The sequence below is a fragment of the Rousettus aegyptiacus genome, unplaced genomic scaffold (genome assembly GCF_014176215.1).
Source record: "Rousettus aegyptiacus isolate mRouAeg1 unplaced genomic scaffold, mRouAeg1.p scaffold_m13_p_1, whole genome shotgun sequence".
Lineage (NCBI taxonomy): Eukaryota > Metazoa > Chordata > Mammalia > Chiroptera > Pteropodidae > Rousettus > Rousettus aegyptiacus.
In genome coordinates, this window is record NW_023416284.1 from 36,182,800 (window position 1) to 36,207,451 (window position 24,652).

Genomic DNA, 24,652 nt, shown 5'->3' on the forward strand with positions numbered 1-24,652 from the left:
GAAGGAAGGCACATCTGGCCTGGAGACCTTATTTTCATCCTAGTTGTGGGGATACCAAGTGGTTAACCTCATAAATAGACATGTCTGATCACATCTCTTCTTTCCTCAGAACTCTTATTGCACTGAGTAATACCCAAGTCCTCAGAATCACGGTCCATTAACTCTCCCACTTCACTGTCTTGCTCATTCTCCTCCAGCACCATTCCCTTACTGCCAGCTCCCCAGCTGGGGCTCCGCTCTGCCTGTTCCCTCCATGAAAATACTCCCCCATCCCACCTCCACCCCCAACACATGCCCTGGCCACTCCAGGCCTCCTCTTTTGTTTGAATGCCTGTCTACCGGCTTAAAACTTTTCTCCTATAGCTTTTGCTACCACCCGACAAACTCTCACATCTTATTTATTTACTGTCTATCTGTCCTCACAACCTCATTAACTCCAGGATCATAGGGACTTTATCTGCTTTGCTCACCACTGTATACCCAGCGACTACAACAGGCCTGGAACCCAGAAAGAGTTTAAGAAATATGTGTTAACGGGCTGAACAAATGAGTTGAGGTTTCAGAGATAACTGGGCGTGGCGGGGCGCTGAGTTTATACACCACACCAAAAGCATTCGGGGGCCTGGGCTGCGGCACAGCTGCAGGGAGGGCGGGGCGGGGCTGGTGCCTGTCCGGGGAGGAGTGCCGGAGGTCGGCCACGCCCCCGGATCAGCGGAACCCGAGGCGCGTGGGCCGGCGTCGCCCCGGAGGATTGAGGGAAGAGAGCCTGCGCCGCCGGAAGTTGCAGCGCTGTTCCGAGTGCCGGGACTGTGGCTGGACGTCCGAGGAGTCGCTATGGAGGGTCCTGAGCTGGAGGCTATTTCTGACGACGCCATGGACTCGTTCTTGGAAAAGTTTCAGAGCCAGCCTTACCGAGGAGGCTTCAACGAGGACCAGTGGGAGGAGGTGGGCAGGTCCCGGGGCGCTACACGTGTGTGGGGCGTCCTGCGAACTCGGGCTCCAGGCGCGGAGACACCTCAGTCCCTGGACCCCTGGCGCTGCTAGCAGATAGGTGATTTCTACTTGAGTGTTAAAAGTCAGCCTCAAGGGTTTCAGGGTCTTCTTAGTATGCCAGTACATTTAGGAGTCTTGGTTTTGAGGTCAGATGGATCTGTGACACCATCACTTATTGGCCCTGATACTGGGGTCAGTTACTTCCTTTAGCGGTCTCCCGGATCTGTAAAATTGCCCTAACTATAGCACCAATCTCGTAGGATTGTGGCGAAGATGAAATGAGATGGTGGGTAAAGTGCCAGGAACATAGAACCCTCAATTAATGGTAATTACTACCCATCTTGTAAGAATGTGAGAACTAGTAGAATGATTTCTCTTTCTTTCTTTCTTTCTTTTTTTTTTTTTGGAAGAATGTTTAGAGAGCATTATCCTACACTCTCATTTTACAGATGGGAAACTGAGGCCTGGATAGGGAGAGATATAGCCAATCATGATGATTTGCAAATTATGATAAGAAAACTTTGATATAGAGACATGGAGTTGGATCTATTCAATGGAACATCCTATTTGTATAGTCCATTCTTCTCTTAACAATCCCTAGGAATTCGAAAAGATCCCTCTATTTATGAAGAAAACGCCATCAGAAATTGATCCCAAGGAGAATCCTGACTTGGCTTGCCTCCAGTCAATTATTTTTGATGAAGAGCGATCTCCAGAAGGTATCTTCCATCATTCTAACATATGTGTCTCCATTGATGTAAATAGTGATTGGAAAAGTTCTTATTGTAACAAGTAATAGTTAGCCTGAGCTTACTTGTCACTACTTATTCAACATATACTTCTTTGGATACTTACTAAATGCTGGGCATTGGAGACAGGGATGAAAAAGACTGCCCTCAAAGGTCACGCTCCAATCAGTATACAAATTGTCCTAAAGAATCAGGACAAACGTGTGTGATAGTGCCAACATGTAACTATAGACTAGGTGTGGCTGGAACACTGAAGGCAGAGAGGTAGGAGGGGACTCATAATGGATCAGAAATCATTCCAGGGAATAAAACAACATAAACACAAACAGAAATAGAATTACTCCCATTTCTTCAGTAATTAAAAAAAAAAAAGTTCTTTCTAAAAGGATAAGTATGCATTTTTCTATTATATTTCTTTTTTTGTAAGCACTTAATAATCTACTTTATGAGCTGTTTGGAATTGATTGTAGCATTAAGTACATATGATTTTGTCCATGTTGATACCCAGCTTTATAGTATTTTATTTATTTTTTCCCTATTGGTTTCTTCTGTTTGGTTTATTGTGTTTAATTTTTGCATGATTTAGAAACTTTTAATGAGACTTTTTAAAAATAGGAAATAGTGATTATTTCTTATCTTCTTTACAGAACAGGCCAAGACCTATAAAGATGAGGGCAATGATTACTTTAAAGAAAAAGACTATGCAAAAGCTGTGATTTCATACAGTGAAGGCTTAAAGAAGAAATGTGAAGACGCTGATTTGAATGCTGTTCTTTATACTAATCGGGCAGCAGCACAGTACTATCTGGGTAATTCCATTATTTAGTGCTTTCTAAAGAGTTAACTTACAATAAAAGCCATTGTGATGGCTAATGGAGAGTTTGAGAGTGTCCAAGAAGAGGAGCTGCTTCTCCCAGAAACTTAGGATGGTTTAATTAAACTCTGATCTTCCAGGTAGATGTGGTGAAAAGGGAAGCCAGATAGATTGTATAATTCTTTTTTAAAAAAATTCCCATCCTCTCCTTCTCCCATAGATTGCATAATTTTTACTATCTGAACCAAATGAGTGACGTGAAGTACCTTAATATAGGAGTTTATGATCTGGGGTTTTTTAGCCCAAATTCTCTCTCAAAAGTTTTTTTCTGGCCTTATATCCTCTTCTCAAGTATAATAGAAGGATTAAGGCAATAGAGGTCTCTGTATGAGAACTATATTAATCTGAGGGAGAATTTCTCAAAATATTCTGTGGGGCCCTTGAAATAAAAAATATTCTTTGGACAAGTTTGGAGAGTGCTGCTGCTTTGTTGGGGATTTGCAGTACTCGTTAGTGTGTTAAGGACTGTGAAATAACCTATAGCAAAGAACCTTACCATGTGATTCTCAAGTTTCATAAGCCCCCTTTTCAGTTAACATTTATTAACACACAGTACTGTTCAGCAGATATCACTTTGGGAAACACTGATTATTTGGGTGGCATTATTGCTGGTGACTATTTTTGGCTATATTAGACTTGTGTTTTTTTTATCTCAGAGTTTAGAGAGTACCTGGAAATGACCCCAGGCATTTCTTAGGGCCTGGGGAGAATAAGCCTTGCAGTCTAGCTAGGATAAGTCTGTTGGGATTTATCATCATTTGGGTAGTTTCTACCCAACCATAGTCTGTTCCTACTGTTCTCATTTAGCCTGTTTTATTATAAAATTCTAAAAAGTGAGAGTAGTATAGAACTTTAGAGGTTATTTGGGTCAACCAACCCCCTCATTTTGTATAAGCCCAGAGAGGGGCCCTTTGGTTAGTACCAGAACCTGGATTGGAAACTCAGTTTTCTAACTTCTGGAGGAATACATCTTCATTCAGCCAACAAACTGAGTTCTCATTCTGTTGCAGGCACTGGCATCCTAGAGATGAGTAAGACCTAACCTTTTACTGTGTGCTAAGCACTGCATTCTGAACAAGAGCTACATAGTTGTTTTTTTTGGCGATCTTAAAGGATGTCACTTATAGAGCTAATAAGACCAAAAGCACCTTGTAAGAAAAAAAAAGTATGTGTGACACCAGAGGGGCAGATGCTTAATAATGAGAGCCATTCCTTAACTAATATGTCCACTGGTAGAGCTTACTTTCATATTTGTTATCCCTTTTGACCTCATAGCAACTATGAAAGGGTAAGTTCTTAGAATATTGTTGGGTTAGAGTATCTCAAAGTGCATGCTGATTTGTTAATTTACCCTTAGAGTGTCCTTTTCCCATATCTTTAATATTGGATATTTTTAATTTTTACCAATTTCATGTTAATTTTAATTTCTCTAATCATTCGTGACATTGAGCATCTTTTCATGTGCTTACCGTCTGTAGTTCTGTGGGTTGGTTACTTGGTGTTACAAACATTTCTAAGGTTCTTGACCACAATTATATTTCTTTTCTAAAAACAGTTGCTCTGATTTATATTTATACAAGATTGTACAAGAGTGTCTTTGTGCCTACCCACAAAACTTTGGAAACATTCTGATTTCAAAACTTGTTCTTTCTTTTGCTAACTGGTGTTTCATTAGGCAATATTCGTTCTGCTCTCAATGATGTGACAGCTGCCAGAAAGCTAAAACCCTGCCACCTCAAAGCAATAGTAAGAGGTAAGTCTTATAGAACTACAGTATGATTGTCACGAAGGAAAAGTTGGCATGTACTGCAAGAAAAGTTGAGACATTTTAAGTTCCTGGTCCTTATCCACAGCAACATGCCATTTCTAAAAGAATTCCCCAGAGAATCATCTAACCTTTTGTGTTTTAACAATCTGTAGATAAATTGAAATTTCTCATTTCAAATTAGTAAAGAATAAAATTAATTAAAATAAAGCAGTTCCAAAAGCCACATTCTAATTTTTTTTTTCAAATTTGCTGATTGAAAGATGAGATCTTCAAATGCCATCTTCATGTTAATTAAAAGATAAGTTATGGGACCTTTGTTGATAACTCTGATGCTGAGATGTTTCCAGATTGTTTTTTCACTTGTAGTCTCACCTTTCTATATAATAATAGTGCTTTTATTACTTTTATACTTCATCCTTTTTTTTTTTTTTTTGAGAAGCTTAAAGATGCTTTGCAAACTTTAATTTATTCCTCACATATTAATCTTCCCTATATTCGCATGGACCAACTTAAAAATGTTTTATCAAAGTTCTCCTTCTTTAGATATTTATGATAGGGTGTGGTAAGTAGATCCATGTCGCTTAGCTGTGGGGAAAGAAGGTACTGAGCAAAGATTGGCAAATAAGTTGAGTGTAGTGCTGTGGAATTGGCCTCTGGCTGGAAGTCTAATCCTCGGCCGAATTGTCAGTTTTACTTTACCGTGTGACCTTGGCAAGACATCCACTCTTAGTATCGGTTTGCTCATCTCTGGAAGATGAGGTTGGTTTCTGTTGACATCTAAACCCTTACAGTTCTGATATTTTGAAATTCTGTGGAAAGCCTAAAGAGGCTAACTGGAGAAAATTGAACATGATTAAAGGAGAGGCAGCTTATACTGATAGCCATCAAGAGTAATTTTAAGAGAGACCTAATGTCTTTGGTCTTGCCACCGCTTTGATGAATGGCTGAAGCTCATTCTGCTTGCTGATTCCATTTAGAAAAATCCTCTGAGATGGGCTTTATTCTTATTTGCAGACGAGGAACCTGAAGCTCAGAGATGCTCAATTCTTTGTCTAATGCCTTTAATGCTTGGTAAATGACAGAGCCAGATTTCCAACTCAGATCTGTCTGATTTCAAAGCCTATGCTTTTTGCCACTAAGCCATAGCCTTCTCTACTTTAAGAGTCCCTAATACCAGAGAGGCTCACAGGAGTTTTGACCTGAATGGGCCCTAGAGATCATACTAATCTAAGATAAAAAAAAAAAAAAATAGTCTTCTTAGTCTTGGGAATGAGTAAAAGGGGCTCTATCATCTGTTTTTCCCTTTAGGGTACTGGGTGGTACCTGGTGGAGGTGGGGGTTCGTGCTTAAGGGGGACTCTTTCCGTGCATGTTGTCTAAGGATCTTAATGGTTCTGGGTTCTGCAGGTGCCTTATGCCATCTGGAACTGAAAAACTTTGCTGAGGCTCTGAACTGGTGTGATGAAGGGCTGCAGGTAGATGCGAAAGAAAAGAAGCTTCTGGAAATGAGGGCTAAAGCAGACAAACTGAAGGTTGGTGGCAAAATAGTAGTTATTTGACATTTGTTAACTAGTATTAGTTAATTAATTAGCATTCTCAAGATTGTGTGTTTTTGGTTATTGTAAACTTCTTTAAAAACAAACCCCAAACCAGTCTTTATCCCTGGAATGCTGGAGGACACAGAGAAGTAAACAAACAATAGTGTGATAGAGGCAGGCAAGAATATAAAGTAGGAGTGGTCTCTGACTTTGCCTTGGCCAAGAGCAGGGCAGAAATGGGGGTGGCAGAGAAGATTTGCTGAAAGAGGTGATGCCTGAGTCTAATCTCTTGAAGACTGAGCAAGAATTTACTCAGTTGGGGGTGGGGGTGAGGGGAACATTCTAGATAGAATAAAGCAGAACTGTATAGCCTTGGATAAGTTCCTGATCTTTCTGAAACTCAGACCCCTCTTTGAAAATAGTAAGTATAATATATACCTCAAAGGTTTTTTTTGTGGATTAAATGAGGGCAGTGGGGGGGGGGCGAGGAGAGAGAGTGTGTGTATGTACTTAGTACATTTCTTAGACATATAGTCAGTACTAGATAAATTTGTGGCTGTTTTAAATAAATGGCATAAGATTACCGTAGTTTGGCTGGGTGTAGGGGTGGTAGTGGGGGGCATTTGTCAAAATTAAAGGCAATTATTTAAGGTTGCAGCTGCCTGAGGCAGTGGATAACAGTTGAGGCGAACAGTAGGCTTACCAGAAAACTTAAAAGGAAAAAAAGCTGGGGAATGAGATTCTATAAGGGCTTTGTAAAGGTCCAACATATTCATGGGAATGTAGGTCATGTTATAAGCCCAGGGCTATGCATGTGCTCAGGAAAGACCTAAGCAGGCTTTAAGCTCTCACTTCTGGCTGATTTGTAGGCTCTGTGCAAGCAGGAAGTGAAGGCTAAGGCTGAATTGTAAACTGCTTGGGTGAGAGTTGAAAGTGTGCCCCAACATGTACATAGAGCTTTTCAGCAAAGACCAAGAGACTTTGTTGGCTTAAGGCATTTAGGGAAATCTGTCCAGTCATTAGCTAACAATTAAGCTAAACTGTTAGAGGCTTTAGTGGTCACATAGAGAAACAGGCTTTACAGAATTAGTTCAGAAAAGTCACTAAGCAAACAAAAAATAACAGCAACAACAAACACTGGGGAGGAGACAGAATCTGATTTCTAGAGTTGCCACATTATATTTAAAATGTCCATTTTACAATAAAAAATTACAAGACATGCAAAGAAAGAAAAAGTACGGTCATACACAGGAAAGAAATCAATATAAACTTTCTTGGAGGAAGCCCAGACATGGGACTTAAAAGACAAGGAATTTAAACCAAGTATTTTAAGTATGTTCTAAGAACGAAAGGAAACAATGTCTAAAGAACTAAAATAATAGAAGAATGATGTCTCATCAAATAGAGACTATCAGTAAAGAAAAATTATAAAAAAGAACCAAATGTAAATACTGTAGTTGATAAGTACAATAACTGAAATGAAAAATTCACTAAGTGGCTCAACAGCAGAACTTCAAAGATAGGTCAGTTTGATTACCCAGCCTGAAGAACAGAAAGACAAAAGAATAAAGAAGAAGAGAGACCAAGACACCTGTGGGATGCCATTAAGTGTATCATAGACATAATGGGAGTTCCAGGAGAGGAGAGACAGAAAGGGACAAAAAACATATTCAAAGAAATAACAGTTAAAAACTTCCCAGATTTGATGACGAACAGTAATCTATCCTTCCAAGAAGCTTAATAAACTCCAAGTGGGATATACTTAAAGAAATCTACACCCAGATACATCATAATCAAACTGTTGAAAGTCAAAGAGGAGAATCTTAAAAGCATCAAGAGAGAAGTGACGGTTCACATATGATACCCTCAATAAAAATAGCAGAAACCATGGAAACCAAAATGCAATGCGATGACATTCTAAGTGCCAAAATAAGACTATCAACCAAGAATTTTATATCCAGGAAACTTACCCTTTAAAAATGAGGGAGAGGAAGAATTAAAACTATTTGCAAGTGATATGATCTTGTATATAGTCCACTGAAAGAACTATTTGAACTAATAGTTCAGCAAGCTGGTAGGATATGTCAGTATACAAAAATCAATTATATTCCGTATAATTTTAATGAACATTCCAAATGTAAAAATAACACAATTTTATAATAGCATCAAGGAGAAATAAAATACTTAGGAATAAGTTTAACAAAAGTGGCATAAAACGTATATGCTGAAAATACAAAATAAGTGGGAAGACATTCCATGTTCATGGATCAGATCTTGATATTATTAAGATGACAGTTCTCCTCATATTGGTGTACAGATTTCAGTGCACCCTGCATCAAAATTCCAGCTAGCTTCTTTGCAGAATATCAAGAAGCTGATTCTGATAGTCCTATGGAAATTCAAGGGACCCAGAATAGCCAAAACAATTCTGAAAAACAAATGTTAGAAGACTTACACTTCCCAATTTCAAATCATACCAGAAAAGCTATAGTAATCAAGACATTGTGGTACTGGCATAAGGATAGACATACACTGTAATAGAATTGAGAACTCAGAAATAAACCCTTATATTTATAGACAATTGATTTTCAACAAGAGTACCTAGACCATGCAGTGGGGGGAGAAATAGTCATTTCAACAAATGATGCTGGGACTAAAACTCTCAGAAGAAAACATTGGCATAAATCTTCATGACTTTGGATTAGGCATTGGTTTCTTAGATGTGACACAAAAAGCATAAGCAACTAAAGAAAAAAATGGATATACTTTATTAAAGGTAAAAACTTTTGTGCTTCAGAGGACCCACTGAGAAAGTAAATAGGCAACCACAGAATGGGAGAAAATATTTGTAAATCATACATCTGCTAAGGGACTTTTATCTAGAATATGTAAAACACTCTTAACATCTCAGTAATCATAAGTTTTTTAAATGAGCAAAGGAAATGTATAGACATTTCTTTAAAGATGATACACAAATGGCTAACAAGCAAAAGAAAGATAATATCATTAGTCATTGGGGAAATGTAAATCAAAAACACAATCAGATACTAATTCACTAGCATAGCTATAATTTTTTTTACAATAGGTAAAAAATAAACTGATGAAAATTGGAGAAACTGATACTGTCACATGTTGCTGGTGGGAATGTAAATGATGTAACCACTATGGCAAACAATATGACAGTTCATCAAAAAGTTAACCATAGAATTACCACATAGTATAACACTTCCACTCCTAGGTATGTACCCAAAAGAACTGTAAACAAGTATTCAAACAAATACTTATACATGAATGTTCATAGCAACACTATTCATAATGGCTGAAAAGTGAAAACAGTCTAAATGTCCATCACCTAATGATAAATAAAGGAATAAAGTACTGATAAATGCTACAAATTCGATGAACCTCAAAATACTATGCTGTGAAAGATCACATATTGTATGATTTCATATAGATATGAAATATCCAAAATAGGTAAATCTATAAAGACAGCAAATGGTGTCCAGGAGTTGGGGGGATTGACTGCTAAAAGGGCTTGCAGTTTTCTTTTAGGATATTGAAAAGTCTTGGAACTAGATGTGATGATTGCACAAAATAGTGAGTGTATTATATGCCACTGAATCATATATTTTAAAATGGTTAATTTTATGTCAAGTGAATTTCACCTCAATTAAAAATTTAAAAATACATATACTAACCAAAAAAGACAAAATTATTGATAAATAGGACTTAGTCAAAACTTAAAAAAAAGAGATATCACTAAGATTAAAAAACAAGCCATAGAATAGGAGAAAAATTTGTAATACAAATGTCTAATAAGGATTTGTATCCCGAATACATAAAGAAGTCAATATGGAAAATTTTTAAATATAGCAAAAGGAACAGATACTTCTCAAAAGATTTACAATAAGCACGTGAAAATATGCACAGTATCATTAGTCGTCAGGGAAATGCAAATTAAACCTCAGTGGGATCCTGGTGTATAAGACTGCCTGCCAATACCAAACGTTGTCAAAGATGTGGAGCAACTGGAACTCTCACATACTGCCAGTGGGATATAAAATGGTATGACCATGTTGGAAATCAGTTTGGCAGTTTCATACACCTATCATACGACCCAGCAATTTCACTCCCAGATATTTACCTAAGAGAAATGAAAACATGTTTATAAAAAGACTTGTATAAGAATGCTTATAGCCTGTTTTATTCCTAGTAACCCAGGAATAGCTGTGTCTAATAACAGGAAAATAGATAAGCAAAGTGTAGTATATTCATACCATTAATATTACTTGGCAGTAAAAAGAAACAAAGCTATCAGTGGTGGGATGGGATGGGGACTGACTGCAAAGGGGTATGAAGGAACCTTCTAGGGGATAGAAATGTTTTCTGTCTTCATTGGAGTGTTGAGTACTCAGGGTACACGTTTGCCAAAACTTATCAACTATACACTTAAAATCTATAAATTATACCTCAATACAGTTGATTTAAAGTCATGGGGGGCTGGGGCTTTTCTGACGTGGTGGTTATTCTACTTATGTGAGCTGCTGAGACCCCAAACTTCAGGTGGGAGAGCAGGAAGCCATATCTACCCACTTGCATCCTGTAAATACAGTAAAAACAACATGGGACAGAGGCCAAGTCATCCTTAATCATTCCATCTTAATCATTTTCTAATGCGGACCATACACCATGTGGTCGGTCAGGTGTAGTTCCACTGGGAAGGCAGAATTGGACATAGTTTTAGTGGTATCCATGGGGCAGGCACTCTTGATAGTGTAATCATAATAACAGCAGAAAAGATTTTTGCAGCTCTCTTGGTATACTGGATTGGAGAAGGAATGACCAAGAATTATCAGCCATTGTCTCCCTGAAAGGGTAGATTTTGTTCACAAGAAAAAAAAAAGACCTGTGTTAGCCTTTGTGGGGCATTTGTGTGGATAAGGGATGATTAGTGTTATATTTTAGAGCAGGGGTCAGCAAATTGACCCATAGGCCAAATCCAGTCTGTAGCCTGTTATTGCACATTCTGTGAACTAAGAATATTTTTTTCATTTTTAAAGGGTCATAAACAGCAAACAAAACCTGATAATATATGACAGAGACTATACATGGTCTACAAAGTCTAAAATATTTACTCTCTGGCCCTTTAAGGAAGAGTTTGCTGATCCCTATTAGTCCACAATCTTGAGGGTAAAAGCAGGATCAGGTAGTTTGGGGTAGATTAGCATGAAAAGGAAATCAAAATTATATTTCTGCCAGATTAAGTAGACTGGTAGTACTTTTCTCTCATGGATTATAATTGTGCAAAAGCCAGAGCCTCCGATAAGTTCTTACCCTGGGTTTTTCCCATGTGTTTTCCTATACTCCAGCCACACCAGAGAAACTGAAATGCTCCATAAGCTCCAATGTTAGTCCCTATACCAAGAATGCCCTTTCTCCTTCATCTGGTACAATCTTCCCCGTCTGTCTAAACTCTCCTCGAAGGGGCAGTCAGTCTTTCCTGTGTGTTTCATAGCACTTGGCTCACACTGCAATGATGACACATAACAGACTATTTAGCTCTTCCCCTCAGTAGATCGTGAAGTACTTGGGCACAGCAACTGTAGATTTTAAAATTTCTGCTGCCACTGGTTCTAGCACCCAGACATGTGCTTTTTAAATGCTTATTGAACTGAATCTGGCCATTGGTATCCTTTGTCATAGAAGTCTGGGTTGGATAGAGACCAGAGATAGTAATTTGGAGCAGGCCGGGGTAATAAGAGGAAGCAAGTTCCCTAGAGCTGATGCATCTGAATTTCATTTTTAGCGAACTGAACAGAGGGATATAAGGAAAGCAAAGGTGAAAGAAAAGAAGGAGCAGAATCAGAATAAGGCTTTACTCCATGCCATCAAGGTGAGTTCTCAAACTTCAGGCCCTTATGTTCTTGCTAAATCCATTAATCTTGAAGCCTCTTGGGAACTTTTTTTGGGGTGCTTTACCTGAATGAATTTCTTCATTTTCTCTTTGGTGAAGCAGTATGATGAAGGGGCCCTGAAGTCAACAACACCCTCTGAGTTTAGTTAGCTCTCCCACTTGTGTCCATGTGTTGGGCTCAACTATACTAAATAGTTGCTATGGGTTAAGCATTATTAATCACAGTAGTTTTCTGAAGTAGGTCTTCTTGTTTCTATTTTGCTAGATGATGACATAATCTTAGAGAGGTGAAGAAACCTCATGTAACTGATATATGTCAGAGCCAGGTCCTTGCTCTTAGCCGCTGTGTTCTACTGCATTGAGAAAGTGTGAATTTTTAGGATGTTGCTCCTCTAACTATAACAACAATGACAAATTCTACCTCCCTTGCCCTCTTTTTCCTGCATTTTAAATGAATGTAGTCTGATCCAAACCCTGTTTTTACCTGGATATCCAGCAAGTCACCTGAACAGCCTTGGTCTTATAAGGGGGAATAACACCTGCTATGAGAGTATGGGGTAGGTTCTTGGTTTCATTCTTTGGTTGGTTAAATTATGCACCTATTTAAGTGACTTGACTCTGAGAACTTCAAACTACCAAGATACACTCCACTTACCCTCCTCACTTCAAGCAATCTATTAACATATATTAATAGATTGAACAGAATGTAATACTCCAGATTATCTACCTAATCCTCATTCACGGTGAAGAATTTGGTCGTTTTCTAAAATGTAGAATATTGTAATGTACAGACATTTGCCCACAGACCTTTTTTTTTTTTTTTGCTTTTCTTTAGTCCAGCTCTGCATCTCAGATTTCACTGTACAGAAGAATTACTCTCAACAATAGTATACACAAAGCCATGCATAATACATGATATCAATGGTTTAAAGCAGAGGTCAGCAAACTGAAGCCCTGCTTGTTTGTTTGTGTTGTTACCTATGGCTGTTTTCACACTACAGTGGCAGGGTTGAGTAGTTAACATCTGCAGAGACCATTTGACCCACAGAGCCTAAAATATTTCTTACCTGATTCTTTAAGAGAAAGTTTGCCAACCCCTGTTTTAGGAGATATCATCAAAGATAATTTTAATTGCATGTAACATTGTCCTTGGGCGCTAGCCTTAGGAACCTCCACACAAATACCTAAGAGGTGACTCTACTCTTTAGACCTTTGATCTATCCTTATTTCCATAAGATAGTTAAGATTAAGTTAGTGTGCATTATTTTTGGTATTCCATGTCCTAGCTAAACTATCTGGTGAGATGTGAAAGCATTTACCATTTTTGTACATGCCATACTCTTGACCTTTTCTGTGCCTTCGCACATCCCGTTCCTTAGGGTAGAACACCCTTCTACCTCCCCACATCCCCAATTTCTCTGCCTTTCAGAGTCTGCTCGAGGCCCACCATTTTCCAGTCATCTTCAGTCCCCAGACCGAATTAATTCTTCATAATATGCAGTTCCACAGCTCTATTTCTTACTGTATATTATGCTTATTTCTATCGCTATGTCCCCACTAAACCATGAGCAGGGTCTTGAGTGCAGGAATTGTGTCTAACTCGTCTGTGACAGAGTCCATCCAACATGAGGTTGATGCTTGAGGAAGATAAGTTCAACAAGTGATGCCTACTATGTGCCAGGCCTCAGCGATAATGAAGATGAATCCTGTGTAGGGCTGGCCATCAGGGGGCTTGCAGTGTTGTGGTTTCCCCGTTTTAGTAGAATTGATTTGCATCATTCCACACAATAAGGTTTGTCTTTACCCCAGGCTAGGAACATCAGGCTGGTTTCTGAAGCTGCCAGTGAGGATGAAGATTCAGCCTCAGAAGATCTAGGTGAACTTTTTCTGGATGGGCTCAGCTCAGAGAACCCCTATGGAGCTAGGCTGAGTGTAGATGACCAGGGCAGACTGAGCTGGCCTGTGCTCTTTCTGTATCCAGAGTATGCCCAGTCGGACTTCATCTCCACTTTTCATGAAGACTCCAGGTACTTATTTTCCCAAGAGTCCTCTGCTTTTGCTTGCATAATCTTTTCCTGCTATCTCTGCAGGAGGGACCGGTGGATTTTTGGTTGAAGGAAGAGAATAGTATAGAAGGTTTCAATCTGTTTCGGCATAATCTCTATTCTGTACCTGATTTCTCTCTCTACTAATTGGCGTTTGAGTGACAAACACAGTCTCACCATTGTATTGACTGTCAAGTATTGGTACCTATCTGGTGAGATATAAAATCATTGTAAGAGTACATTCATAGTAATGCAAGTGTGTATTTATTAGAAAAAAATAAAACAAGCAGTTTTAAAGTGTGATTTCATAGGGTTAATGTTTAGAATGCAGCTAAATGTAAGGGATGTTGTTAAGCCTGAGTTAAAGAAAATTACTATGTCATAGAACAAGTGATACACATACACATTTTGGATACTGTTGTCAAAATGGCTGCTTACATTTCATGTTTTGTACATTCTTGGTAACTCTGATCTGGTGTCTGAGGACAATGATGTGGGAAAGATCATGAGTTCTTGATATCCAGAAAGTACATGTTATATCCTTAGGTTTATTGATCATCTAATGGTGATGTTTGGTGAAATGCCCTCTTGGGACTCAGAGCAAAAATACTGCCCTGATAATTTAGAGGTAAGTGAAATTTTATTTTGTTCCTCTGGGTTTTTTTGAGGGTTAGGGAGAAGTTTCACTGCCCTTTTAAAAAAAATTATAAAATATACAAAACATGAAATTTACCATTTTAGCTATTTTAAAGTGCATAGTTCAGTATCATTAACACATTCACAATCTTATGCAACCATCACCACTATCCATCTTCGTTTGCATCATTCCAATCTGAAACTGTACCCATGAAACAATAACTCCCTATTTCCCCCTCCCCTATCCCCTGGAAACCACCATTCTACTTTCTGTTTTTATTAACTTGACTATTTTAGTTACCTCATATGAGTGGAGTCATAAAATATTTGTCATTTTATGTCTGGCATAATGTCTTCAAGGTTCATCCATGTTGTAACGTATCAGAATTTCCTTTTTAAGGCTGAATAATATTCCATTGTTGGGATTTAAAAAAATAATCATAATTTATAGTACAAATAATTTATCTTCTATCCATTTCAGAATAAGATGCCAGCTGATGCCCCATCACCCCTGAATACTTTAGTGTCTACTTCCTACAAACAAGGACACTTTCCATCATAATCCTAATCAACCAATATTAAGAAATTAACTTTGGTATAGTAGTGCCACCCAATCTTCCCATTTCGTTCAGTTTTTACAGATTGTCCCAGTAATGGTCTTTATAGCAAACAGATCTATTCAGTATCCCACATTGTATTGTATTTAGTGGTCATGACCCTTTGGTCTCCTTCAGGCTGTGGAAGAATTTCTCAGTCTTTCCTCAGTTTTCTACATCTTAACACTTTTGAAGACCACGTATTTTGTGGAAAGTCCATCAGTGTGGATTTGTCTTTGTTTTCATGACTAGATCTGGATTACGCATATTTGACTGGAATATCTCATGAGTGATGCTGTGTTTTATTGCATCCTGTCAGGTGCACATGATTTCAGTTTGCCATTACTGATGACATTCACTTTGATCATCTTATTGAGGTGGGGGGTTCTGACAGGCTTCTCTATCATAAAGTTACTATTTTTCATTTTGTAATTAGTATTTTATAGGGAGGTAATTTGAAATAATTAAATATCCCATTGTTTATCACACCTTCAACATAATCATTTATTTGTATAGGTGTGTTTGTGGTTTCCTATTCATTGAGTTATAATCTGTTACTATGAATATGTTATACTCGAATTGTCTCAGATTTGGCCAGTGGGAATCTCTTCAAATTGTGTCCTTTTGACTTGTTTCCATTTTTTAAGCACTTCCTTGCTTTCTAGCACAAGGTGTTCTAGGCCCAAATTGTGCTTTTCTTGTCCTAGCTCTGGACTCAGCCATTTTCCCCAAGGAGCCCTGGTTCTTTTTAGTGAAAAAACGGTATTTAGAAGCCAAGATCTGTGCAATAGGTATACTCATAATTATGGGGGTGAGGGGGGGTGCACTGCTCCAATGTTGTGTGTTGGGGCAGGGGGTAGGGAGGGAGCAGACATGAGGTCTCACTGGTATCTTCAGTTGATCCAACACCACAGGATCTCTTCCTTTCTGTATTTGTAGAACTGGCTTCTATTATTCTTAATATATTTATTAATTTGATCAATTTATCTATATTTAATCCCACTCCTGTCACCACCACTGTCCCCTCTCATGTGAAACCTTCCTCACTCTGCTTGGACTCTTGATTCATATCAGGCTGCTGCCCCAGTATGGGTGCCCTCCTCATCCTGTGCACTCTCTTGACACCCCACACTGCATGAACATCCTCTTTGTCCTGCTTGGTTCCCACTCCCCATAGCAGGATGCCCCTGCCATTAGTGGCTGCCTTCTTCACCTTGATTAGGCCCCCATATCGGCTGTTCTCATGCATAGACACCCTCCTCACCCCATGTGGCCTCTGACATCCCACCCCAGACAGCCATCTACCAGGAAGACCTTCTCACTATGCTTAGGCTGGCTGTCCCCCAGCAGGGATCCCCTCTTCTAGGGGCTGGGCTTTGAGCCCATCACTCCTGCAGCCCTCCTCTGCAGATGCTTCCTTACCCTGCTTGGGCTTTGACACCAGTACAAGGTTATCTTCCATGTGGACATCCTTCTGCCCCTGCTCTGGGCCACCATGACTTCCCCCATGCCTATGGTTCTGTGACTGAATTGTTGGGGATGGGAAGCCTTATCGGTCTGGGCTTGTGTCTTGGCTCCTTTGTTTACTGGCTGGATTTTTTTGGCGTGTTATTTATGTTCTCTGAGTATTGGTTTTATCTTTCGAAAAGTGGAGGTGATAGTACCTTTTTTAGTGTCACAGGGGAGGACTGAGTGCTTTATACTCCACAGCCTATAAAGGAGCCATTCACTGAGTAATAGTCACCGTCTCTTGAACTTTTCCCTAGACTTGGCTTCAACATGCCTGGTGCTGCTTTACCCCTTTGTGTGTATCTGACTCCTGCTCCTTCGTTAATCTTACAGGTCTACTTTGAAGATGAGGACAGGGCAGAACTGTACCGGGTGCCTCCCAAGAGCACCTTGCTGCAGGTGCTGCAGCACCCCAGGTGAGTCACTTCATGGGGCTGAGTAGACCAGGGAAGATGCTCATGTACTATCTCAGGGATATAGCTACATTCTCATTTCACTGTTGATTGCCTTGTATTCTCTCCCTTCTGACCTGGACACAAAACCGTGAGACACCAACCATGGAGACTGGCCTGGCCATTGACCAAGCAGGTGGCAATGTGATGACTCAGCCCACTGCACTGTAGCCTTGACACCCTAAGACTGGGAGAACTGAATGGCACTTGTCTGAGGAGGGTAAAGCTTTCCTGAAGACAACCTTGGATGGCCCTCTGTTCCCAATCATGCCTTGTCCCTGATGCTGTTATATGGAAAGAGCATTGGCTCTTAAAGTCAGACAGCATCATTTACTGGCTGTTTGACCCTGAGCACACACTGCCTCTCTGGGGTGGTTTCCTCATCTTTTGAACGGTGGTAATAACTTTTGCCTACATATTTCTCAAGGAATTTGAGAGTTGATGAGGGAGAAGGAGTCAAGTGCTTTTGTAAACTATAAAGGGCAGTTGTGCTGTAAGTGGGCACAATGGTTAGTAGCAGTGGCAGCCAGTTGGATTTGGTAGTTGTCAATTTCCTCTGGTTTGGGGTGTTCCTGGATTATAAAGGAATGCCCTCAGTAGATGTATAAATTGACTCATGGACTACTTTTCCCTAAGCTTTGAGCAAAGCAAATGTTCTTGCATTTAGGCTCACAGTCTGATGTGTTAGGGGAATGAAGGTGGTTGGGTGAAGGAGATGAGGCTAGAGAGCTGAGTTAAGGCCATGTGTGAAGGCCTTGATGCCCTGCCTGAGGAGTGTGACCTTCATCCTGACAGTGGTGTGTGGAGCCACAGAGGTGCTTATTTAGGTAAAATTTACATAATGATGTAAGATTTTAAGTGTACTATTTGATTGGTGAGGCCTAAAGTAGGGGTTGAGTCAGAGAGAGATTTAGGAGGCAGATTGGATGGGAATTGGTGATGTGGTGACTGACTTGGTAGGGGTGTCCAGCTGGTGTTGAGGCTTCTGCTTTGGGTTGGCAGGCAGGAGGTGAAGATTCTTCAGTTATGATCGATGATTTCTCTTGGGAGTGTTTTTTCTGGTCACAAATCTCTCTATTTTATAGACAAATTTTTAGCTGTTCATTTTCTCAGTAGTTAGCACATTACCTAGATTCTTTAAAGGTCCAAGGTCTACTCTCCCTCATTTATTCCCCTCCCCCTAAAAAAGGGAGGAGAAATCGAAACAGAAAGCAGACTGATTTGTGGAGAAAGAACAATTTCATGCCTCTCAGAAAATGTAAATGCTGTTGGAAGTGATTTTTAAATGACTGTTATAGACAAGAGGCTACCCAGGACAGGTTTCCAGCAACTTCAGACCTTGGACTGGGTGGAGCCAGAATACAGGCCCCTCTGTCCAGTACTAGATATATTAGGTAATATGCTAACATTCTGATCCAGAAGGCCAAAGCCTTGCCCATCTCTCCAGTCTGCCTCACTCTGTTTGCTTTATGCCCAACAATAGCGAAAGCTGTGGTGACCTGTACCCCCTGGCTCTGCTTCCCCATCACCCCTTTCCAAATAAAGTCAAGCTCGGGCATAGCACCTTCTAGGAGCCATTCCTTATTTCCCTTCTCACAGAAGGAATCATGTTCATTGTACTAACACTGTACTTTACAAATGCTTCTACAATTGTGCCTCGCTGTCATAAATTGATTATTTATCTCCCTCTCCCCTGGGCTTGAGAGCAGGGACAATGGTTTTCGTTTGTTTTATAGTCTGTTTTTAGCACAAGGCTTGGTGCACCCTGGGCATTCACTGTTGAGTGAATGAATGAAAGCACGTTCCTGTAGTGTTCTTGTCATGTTTAGCCACACACATACAGTGATGCTAGAGGACTGGCCCAAAGGTTTCTGGCTAGGTTGTAAAGGGGTGGGGGTGGGGGGAAAAGCAGGCTATGTTAATTTGCCAGATTTATAAACAGCTAAACAAAATGTGCTAAACTTGCATTTTAATGTTGACTCACATCCAAAGGTTCACCTTGAATGTTGTTGGGAAGGTCCATGAATAAGATTGCAATTCAATTGACCCCTCTCTTTTGTTGTGTTCACTGCAGGTACTTTGTAAAAGCCCTGACACCAGCATTTTTGGTCTGTGTAGGATCCTCTCCTTTTTGCAGAAATTATCTCCAGGGGAGAAAGGTGCACCAGGTGAAGTGACTGAGCCAGGCGGTGGGAGCCAGGCTCGCTGGATATCCTCCCTCATTCTCCTGTCTGGAATCCAGTATACTTGAATCTGTTGGACATAATTCTAGACTGTCTAGTTGGACACACTATTTTTTTATCACCCTGGGGACAGTCCTTCCTCACATTATGGTGGGAGAGGAGCTGCTGACTTCCCTGAACTGCAGCCTCTCTGGTCAGAGTGCTGAGCCCCCAACCGGTCTTCATCCTCTGTTGACAGAAAACTCTACGCCTTGGTCAGAACATCCTTGGGCTCACTGTGCGCTGTATTAACCACCAGCCTCCATCTCTAAATGGACCATCTGTTGCAGTTAACCATAGCAACTGACCCAAGGAACTCCCTGGACTGACTCAGGATCTAGTGACCTGGTTCTGAAGCTTTGTGGGGTTGGAGGCCTCAGAGAAGCTACCCCTGAAACTGCATATATACAAACCATGCATGGAATTTGAAGGCATTAAAGCTGAGCAACTCTAGCCTCTGGTTATTTCATAAGCACAGAGGGTTGCTCTGTGGGGTGTTGTAGATGCCTTGGTGTGTGATGGGGCCAGGAAAGCTGGGTCCTATTTCTCCATTTATAGAGACCTGAAATCTGGGATCCCTTAGAACCCCTAAAAAGTTTGCTAATTTTTCTGATCTTTGCAATATGGAGGACTGCGACACACTTGGACAGTGGATTCTGCATTCCTCCTCAGTTTGCACATTTCAGGATTTTGTGCCTTTTAAACTGGAGAGTCTTTTTGCATGTTGACTTACTGTCATAGATTGTATTTTTGTCTGCAGCTATTTGCTTCCTTTTTCCTAGAGGGTTTTATATATTCTTACCTATAGCCATGTGAGTTCCTGCAGTGCCCAGCACATCCCCCTGGGAGTTGTGTACCTTCCTGAAGAGCCATTGCATGTTAGGCTCATGCTCTTTTCCCTCTGCTATGAGAAACTTTCCCAGATTGTGGCTGTTCCTTCAGCCTGGGTGCCAGAAGGGTAAGACATGTGGAGCAGAGCTGCAGCAGCTGGCCTGCAGCCACTGATTGTAACACAAATGAGAAATGAATGTTCGTTGTAATAATCAGGGCTTGTGTGCTGTTTGTTACTATAGCAAAGCTAACTAATACATCATTAAATGAAACCTGCTGCTGTCCTCAAGGTGGACTAATGTGGGATTTCGTGCTGTGTGCTTCCTTGTCTTTGAAGGTCAATTTGTTGTGGAATATTGACAACCATGCAGCTTTCCTTCCAGGTGCAGGTCCCTGCCTGTGGCTCGTGGCCAGGAAGCTAAAGTCCAGCCCTCCTCCCAAGCCTGGCTAAGGCCATGCTTCCTCACTCCCCAGCTAGAGACTCCTACTTGGCTCTCTTTGTAAGAACCTAGCACTTTGTGTAAGAGGCCTAACATTTAGTAACAACCATAGCAGACACTGTAGGATTCCCTATAGTAGCCCCCTCAGTCACCTCACTGTCTCGGGGCAAAGCAGGTTCCGGTGTGCTGCCTTACTTCTCTGTGAAACAGACTGATTACCCCACCCTCTCCCCAATACTGGGATGAGATGCCAGAGAGCAGGTTATAGATTCACCTGACAAAGGTTGTTACGTGACCATTCCTATCACCCAGCCCTTTTTCATAAGGCCTCTTATTGACCAGCTTCTGTTTTCCCTTCATTCCCTCCCTTTCTCTCCAGCTAGGGGTGAGGGCAGAAGTGCACAGGGGAGAAATGGGACTTAGAATGACAGACTGTTAGACCAGAGGTAGGATCCTGGTGGTTGCTGACTTGCTGTGACTATAAGGGACTGTGATAAGAGCCTATTTCACCTGTAAAATGATTCACTATACCACCCAGCTCATAGGCGTGTCCGTGGCACTTACATGCAGATATAGTACGCAAAGTGCCTAGCACATTATTCAGTAACTAGTTCTTAAGTAAACAGCCACACATCTATGCAAACCAGTAGTAGCACTAGACCAGTAGCTCTCAACCAGGGGACTTGCACCCCAGGGGACTTGCCAATGTCTAAAGACATTTTTGGTTTCATGACTTGATGGGATGCCGCTGGCATCTAGTGGGTTGAAGCCAGGGATGCTGCCTGACATCCTACCCTGCATAGGACAGGTCTCCAAACAAAGAATTATCTGAGCCAAATTAATACTGAGTTTGAGAAATGTTGCACTAAACCCTCCAGAAGGTGAATTCTCAGAAGGCAGGGGCCAAATGAGGATTTGCCTTGAGTGCCCAGGCCTAACACCCAGTGGGAGTTCAGTGAGTGTGAGTGTGCTGATGAATGGATGGATGAATGAACAGATGAAAGAACTAAGAAATGAAAAGCAGTCCTGTTCCCAGGCTCCACTTACACACACAACCATCAGCAATGGCATTCCCAGGGTTGAGCCCAACATGGCTGTCTTATGCCTTCTTCAGGAAGGCTCCTGGCCTCACAAGCCTACAGGCTTTGCCTCTGACCGCTGCCATCTTCTCTGGGTGCAAGAAAGTGGAATGAGCATGAACTTAGGAGTGGGCCTGAGGAGGTTAGGACTACAACTCTGCTAGGCCAGAGAGCAGGCGTCCCTGTGCACTGCCCACCCTGGGACCTCCCCTTCCAGTTCCCTGGCCAGTAGAAGCCTAGCTAAGCAGGGTGGGGGAGTGTGGGAAAAAAAACCCTGGGGGTGCCCCTTACTTAGGGGCAGGGCTGGTGGGACAGGCAGCCCAAGAGGCAGATGATTCCAAGGGGAGCATGTGGGCCTGGCCACTGCCCAGTGCTTCCCCAGCCACCTGCCTATGGCTGAAACTCCAGCAGAGCCAGAGTCAGAGCTCCTGCAGGGCCTCAACCCTCCGACTCATTTTACAGATAAGGGAACTGAGGCCGAGAGAGGAGGGGCAAGGCACCAGCATTCTCAGCATCCCTGACTTACAAAGCCTTTCCCACCACTTGGGGGCCCCTCCTTCCTACAGGACAGGAGTGCAGCCCTTCTCTCTGGTTACTTCTGTGGATTTAGGGTGGCAGCTGGAGAATTGGGTTGGGGAACAAAGTCCCCTTAAGCTACCCCAAAACACACTACTTGCTGGTTAGGTACACACAGGCAGGAAGGGAACCAAGAGACATTATGGCAGCTGTCAACATGGAGTTCTGGCACTGTGCAAACCTGAATTCTCATTTTAACAGCCCCAGCCTTGGGTCTAGGATCCCAATTTTATAAATAAGGAGATGGGGGCATGCAGCCTTGCCATGGCTGATTGTCAGAGCCATGATATGAACCCAAGCATTTCACTCCAGAGCCCATCTGCCTCCTTTTTTGTGTTCCTTTTATTCTGTTTGGTTACAAATATTTAACAAGCACCAACCAAGGATAGGGCATCAAGGCTGAAGTGCATCAGGCACCCTCTGCCTTCAAGGTCATGCTGTTGAGTGGATGTCATAAATCTAACTCTGGGCTAGAAACTGCTCTAGTGAAGAAAAATATAGCCACAAAAGCAAGTCTGTCCATGCCTCTGAGCCCCCTGTGGCTCCCCCTCATCAATATAGTGTGGCATCCAGGGCCCTTCAGGATCTGACCCCTTACTACCTCTGCAGCTTTCTCTCTCTGGCTTCCTTAGCCCAGTCATCCTGAACACATTTCAGCTATGAGGCAGGAGGGTGCAGTGGCTTAGAGTACTAGCTGTGGAGCCAGGCTGCCTGCCCTCCAATTCCAGCCCCACAACTCACTTAGCTATATGGCCTCCAGACAATTTGCTTAAGCACTGTACCTCAGTTTCCTCATCTACGATATAAATAGGATAGTATCACCTACCTCATGCAGATGCTGTGAGGATTAAATGAGTTAATTATGTGAAGCACATGTAACAGCTTACCTTATGTGTTCAATCGATGACACTTTTTTTGTAATTCTCCAATCTTGCCATGCTCTTAACTTTGGGCCTTTGCATATTGTTCCCTCTGCCTGGAACATTATTTCCACTTGCTCTTCTTCCTCCATACCCAACTGTTTCTCCCTTTAACACCTAGTCTTCAATCAGGCCCAGCTGCCTACTCCAGGAAGCCTTCGTGGCCCCTTATCCCACTTGTCCCATGGCCCCTGCACCATCACTACACTTACCATATTGCATTGTAATTGTCTGCTTACTGGATGGTTCCTCCCACTTCTCTGTAAACTGAGTAAGGGAACCTGAACTGTACATTTTTGTATTGCTAGGACCTAGCAGAGCACCTGCTCAACAGATAGTAGGTGCACAACAAATAACTATTGACTGATGACACAGAGGAAGGAGTGATGAATTCTGAACAGATAAGGGGTGGAAGCCACCATACATGATGAATGTGGGCCATGAAGCTGCAGAAATTGGTGGAGTGGGGTAAGTAGGTGGGCCTTCATGCAAAGGCAAGGAGCCTTGGAAAGGCACATTCCAGGGGTAGTGCATATGCTAGCCTGGCTCAATAGTAACAGCTGTCATCTATGGAGCACTTAAGATATGCTAGACAGCATTCTAGGTGATTTATGTGGACTGGCATACTTAATCCTCTCAACACCTCTAGAAGGCAAATAGTTTCATGGCACCATTTTAATAATAAAAGTGGCACCAATGGGGTGGGTAACTTGCCCAAAGTCAACTAGCTGGTAAAAGTAGAGTCAGGACTTGAATTCAGAACTCCTCTAAACCCTTTAGGAGATATTAATAGTGACAAGACTGGGCCCCTGCCTTTGAGAAGTTGGCAATAGCCCCAGCAGCCTTGCCTGCTCACTCCAAGGTTATAGTAAAGTCTTGGCATTCACTGTCATGCAACGACCCCATCCTGAGTAGAAGAATCCAGTCTGCGGAAACCCCTGCCACAGCCCACAGCCGAATCTCCACAGCACTCGACACCCCACCAATGAGTCTCCTGTCAGCCCATGAGCTTTCTGGGTGAGCCTGGGCAGTTCTACCCTTACAAATGGGGCATCCTCATTTAGCATTAATTGGTAAGTGCCTCCTCTTCACTCTCCTGGCTCTACAGTTTTAATTAGCTAGGAGCAATTAAGCTTTCACCATGGAAGCTCATTAGTAGCCTTTAGATTTGCTGGTTTAACAGGAGTGGACACCATCCCTGCACCAAAGTGGTGCCTGAATGTGGGGAGCCTAAAGGTGCCACCCTCTTTTGCTGGCCCGCATGTACCACTCACTCACCTACTGTGTACAAAGGGCTAACTGGCTTAATATAAGGGGCGGCTGCCAAGCACCTGCTGTGAGCCAGGCACTGTTGTCCCCATTTTACCAATGAAGCATAGGGAGTATGAGGAAGGTCAAACTTCCACAAAGTCATATGGCTATCAAGTGGCCCAGGTAGTCTGACTCACGCCTCTAGTCTGAGTCACTATGACATAAGCCATTATTTTAAATTAAGTGAAGTATCTTGATTT

The 24,652-nt window shown here is 41.7% G+C and overlaps 2 protein-coding genes across 2 annotated transcripts in view; one reads left to right on the forward strand and one right to left on the reverse strand.

Moving 5' to 3' along the window:
- Positions 1–24,652, reverse strand: part of TTC22 (tetratricopeptide repeat domain 22) — a 69,156-nt gene that overhangs the window by 3,005 nt on the left and 41,499 nt on the right. The gene's annotated exons all lie outside the window — the stretch shown is intronic.
- TTC4 (tetratricopeptide repeat domain 4) lies at positions 793–20,341 on the forward strand. The gene is made up of 10 exons (XM_016120397.2): positions 793–945; positions 1,595–1,712; positions 2,390–2,551; positions 4,292–4,369; positions 5,791–5,915; positions 11,728–11,814; positions 13,645–13,862; positions 14,427–14,508; positions 16,955–17,037; positions 19,148–20,341. The coding sequence occupies exons 1-10, from the start codon at positions 835–837 to the stop codon at positions 19,248–19,250; spliced, it is 1,167 nt and encodes a 388-aa protein (XP_015975883.1). The 5' UTR covers positions 793–834; the 3' UTR covers positions 19,251–20,341.

Coding starts and splice junctions, on each gene's coding strand:
- TTC4 (XM_016120397.2), top strand. CDS start 835: ATGGAGGGTCCTGAGCTGGAGGCTATTTCTGACGACGCCATGGACTCG. Junction 1,713..2,389: donor TGAAGAGCGATCTCCAGAAG/GTATCTTCCATC, acceptor TCTTCTTTACAG/AACAGGCCAAGACCTATAAA. Junction 17,038..19,147: donor CAGGTGCTGCAGCACCCCAG/GTGAGTCACTTC, acceptor TGTTCACTGCAG/GTACTTTGTAAAAGCCCTGA.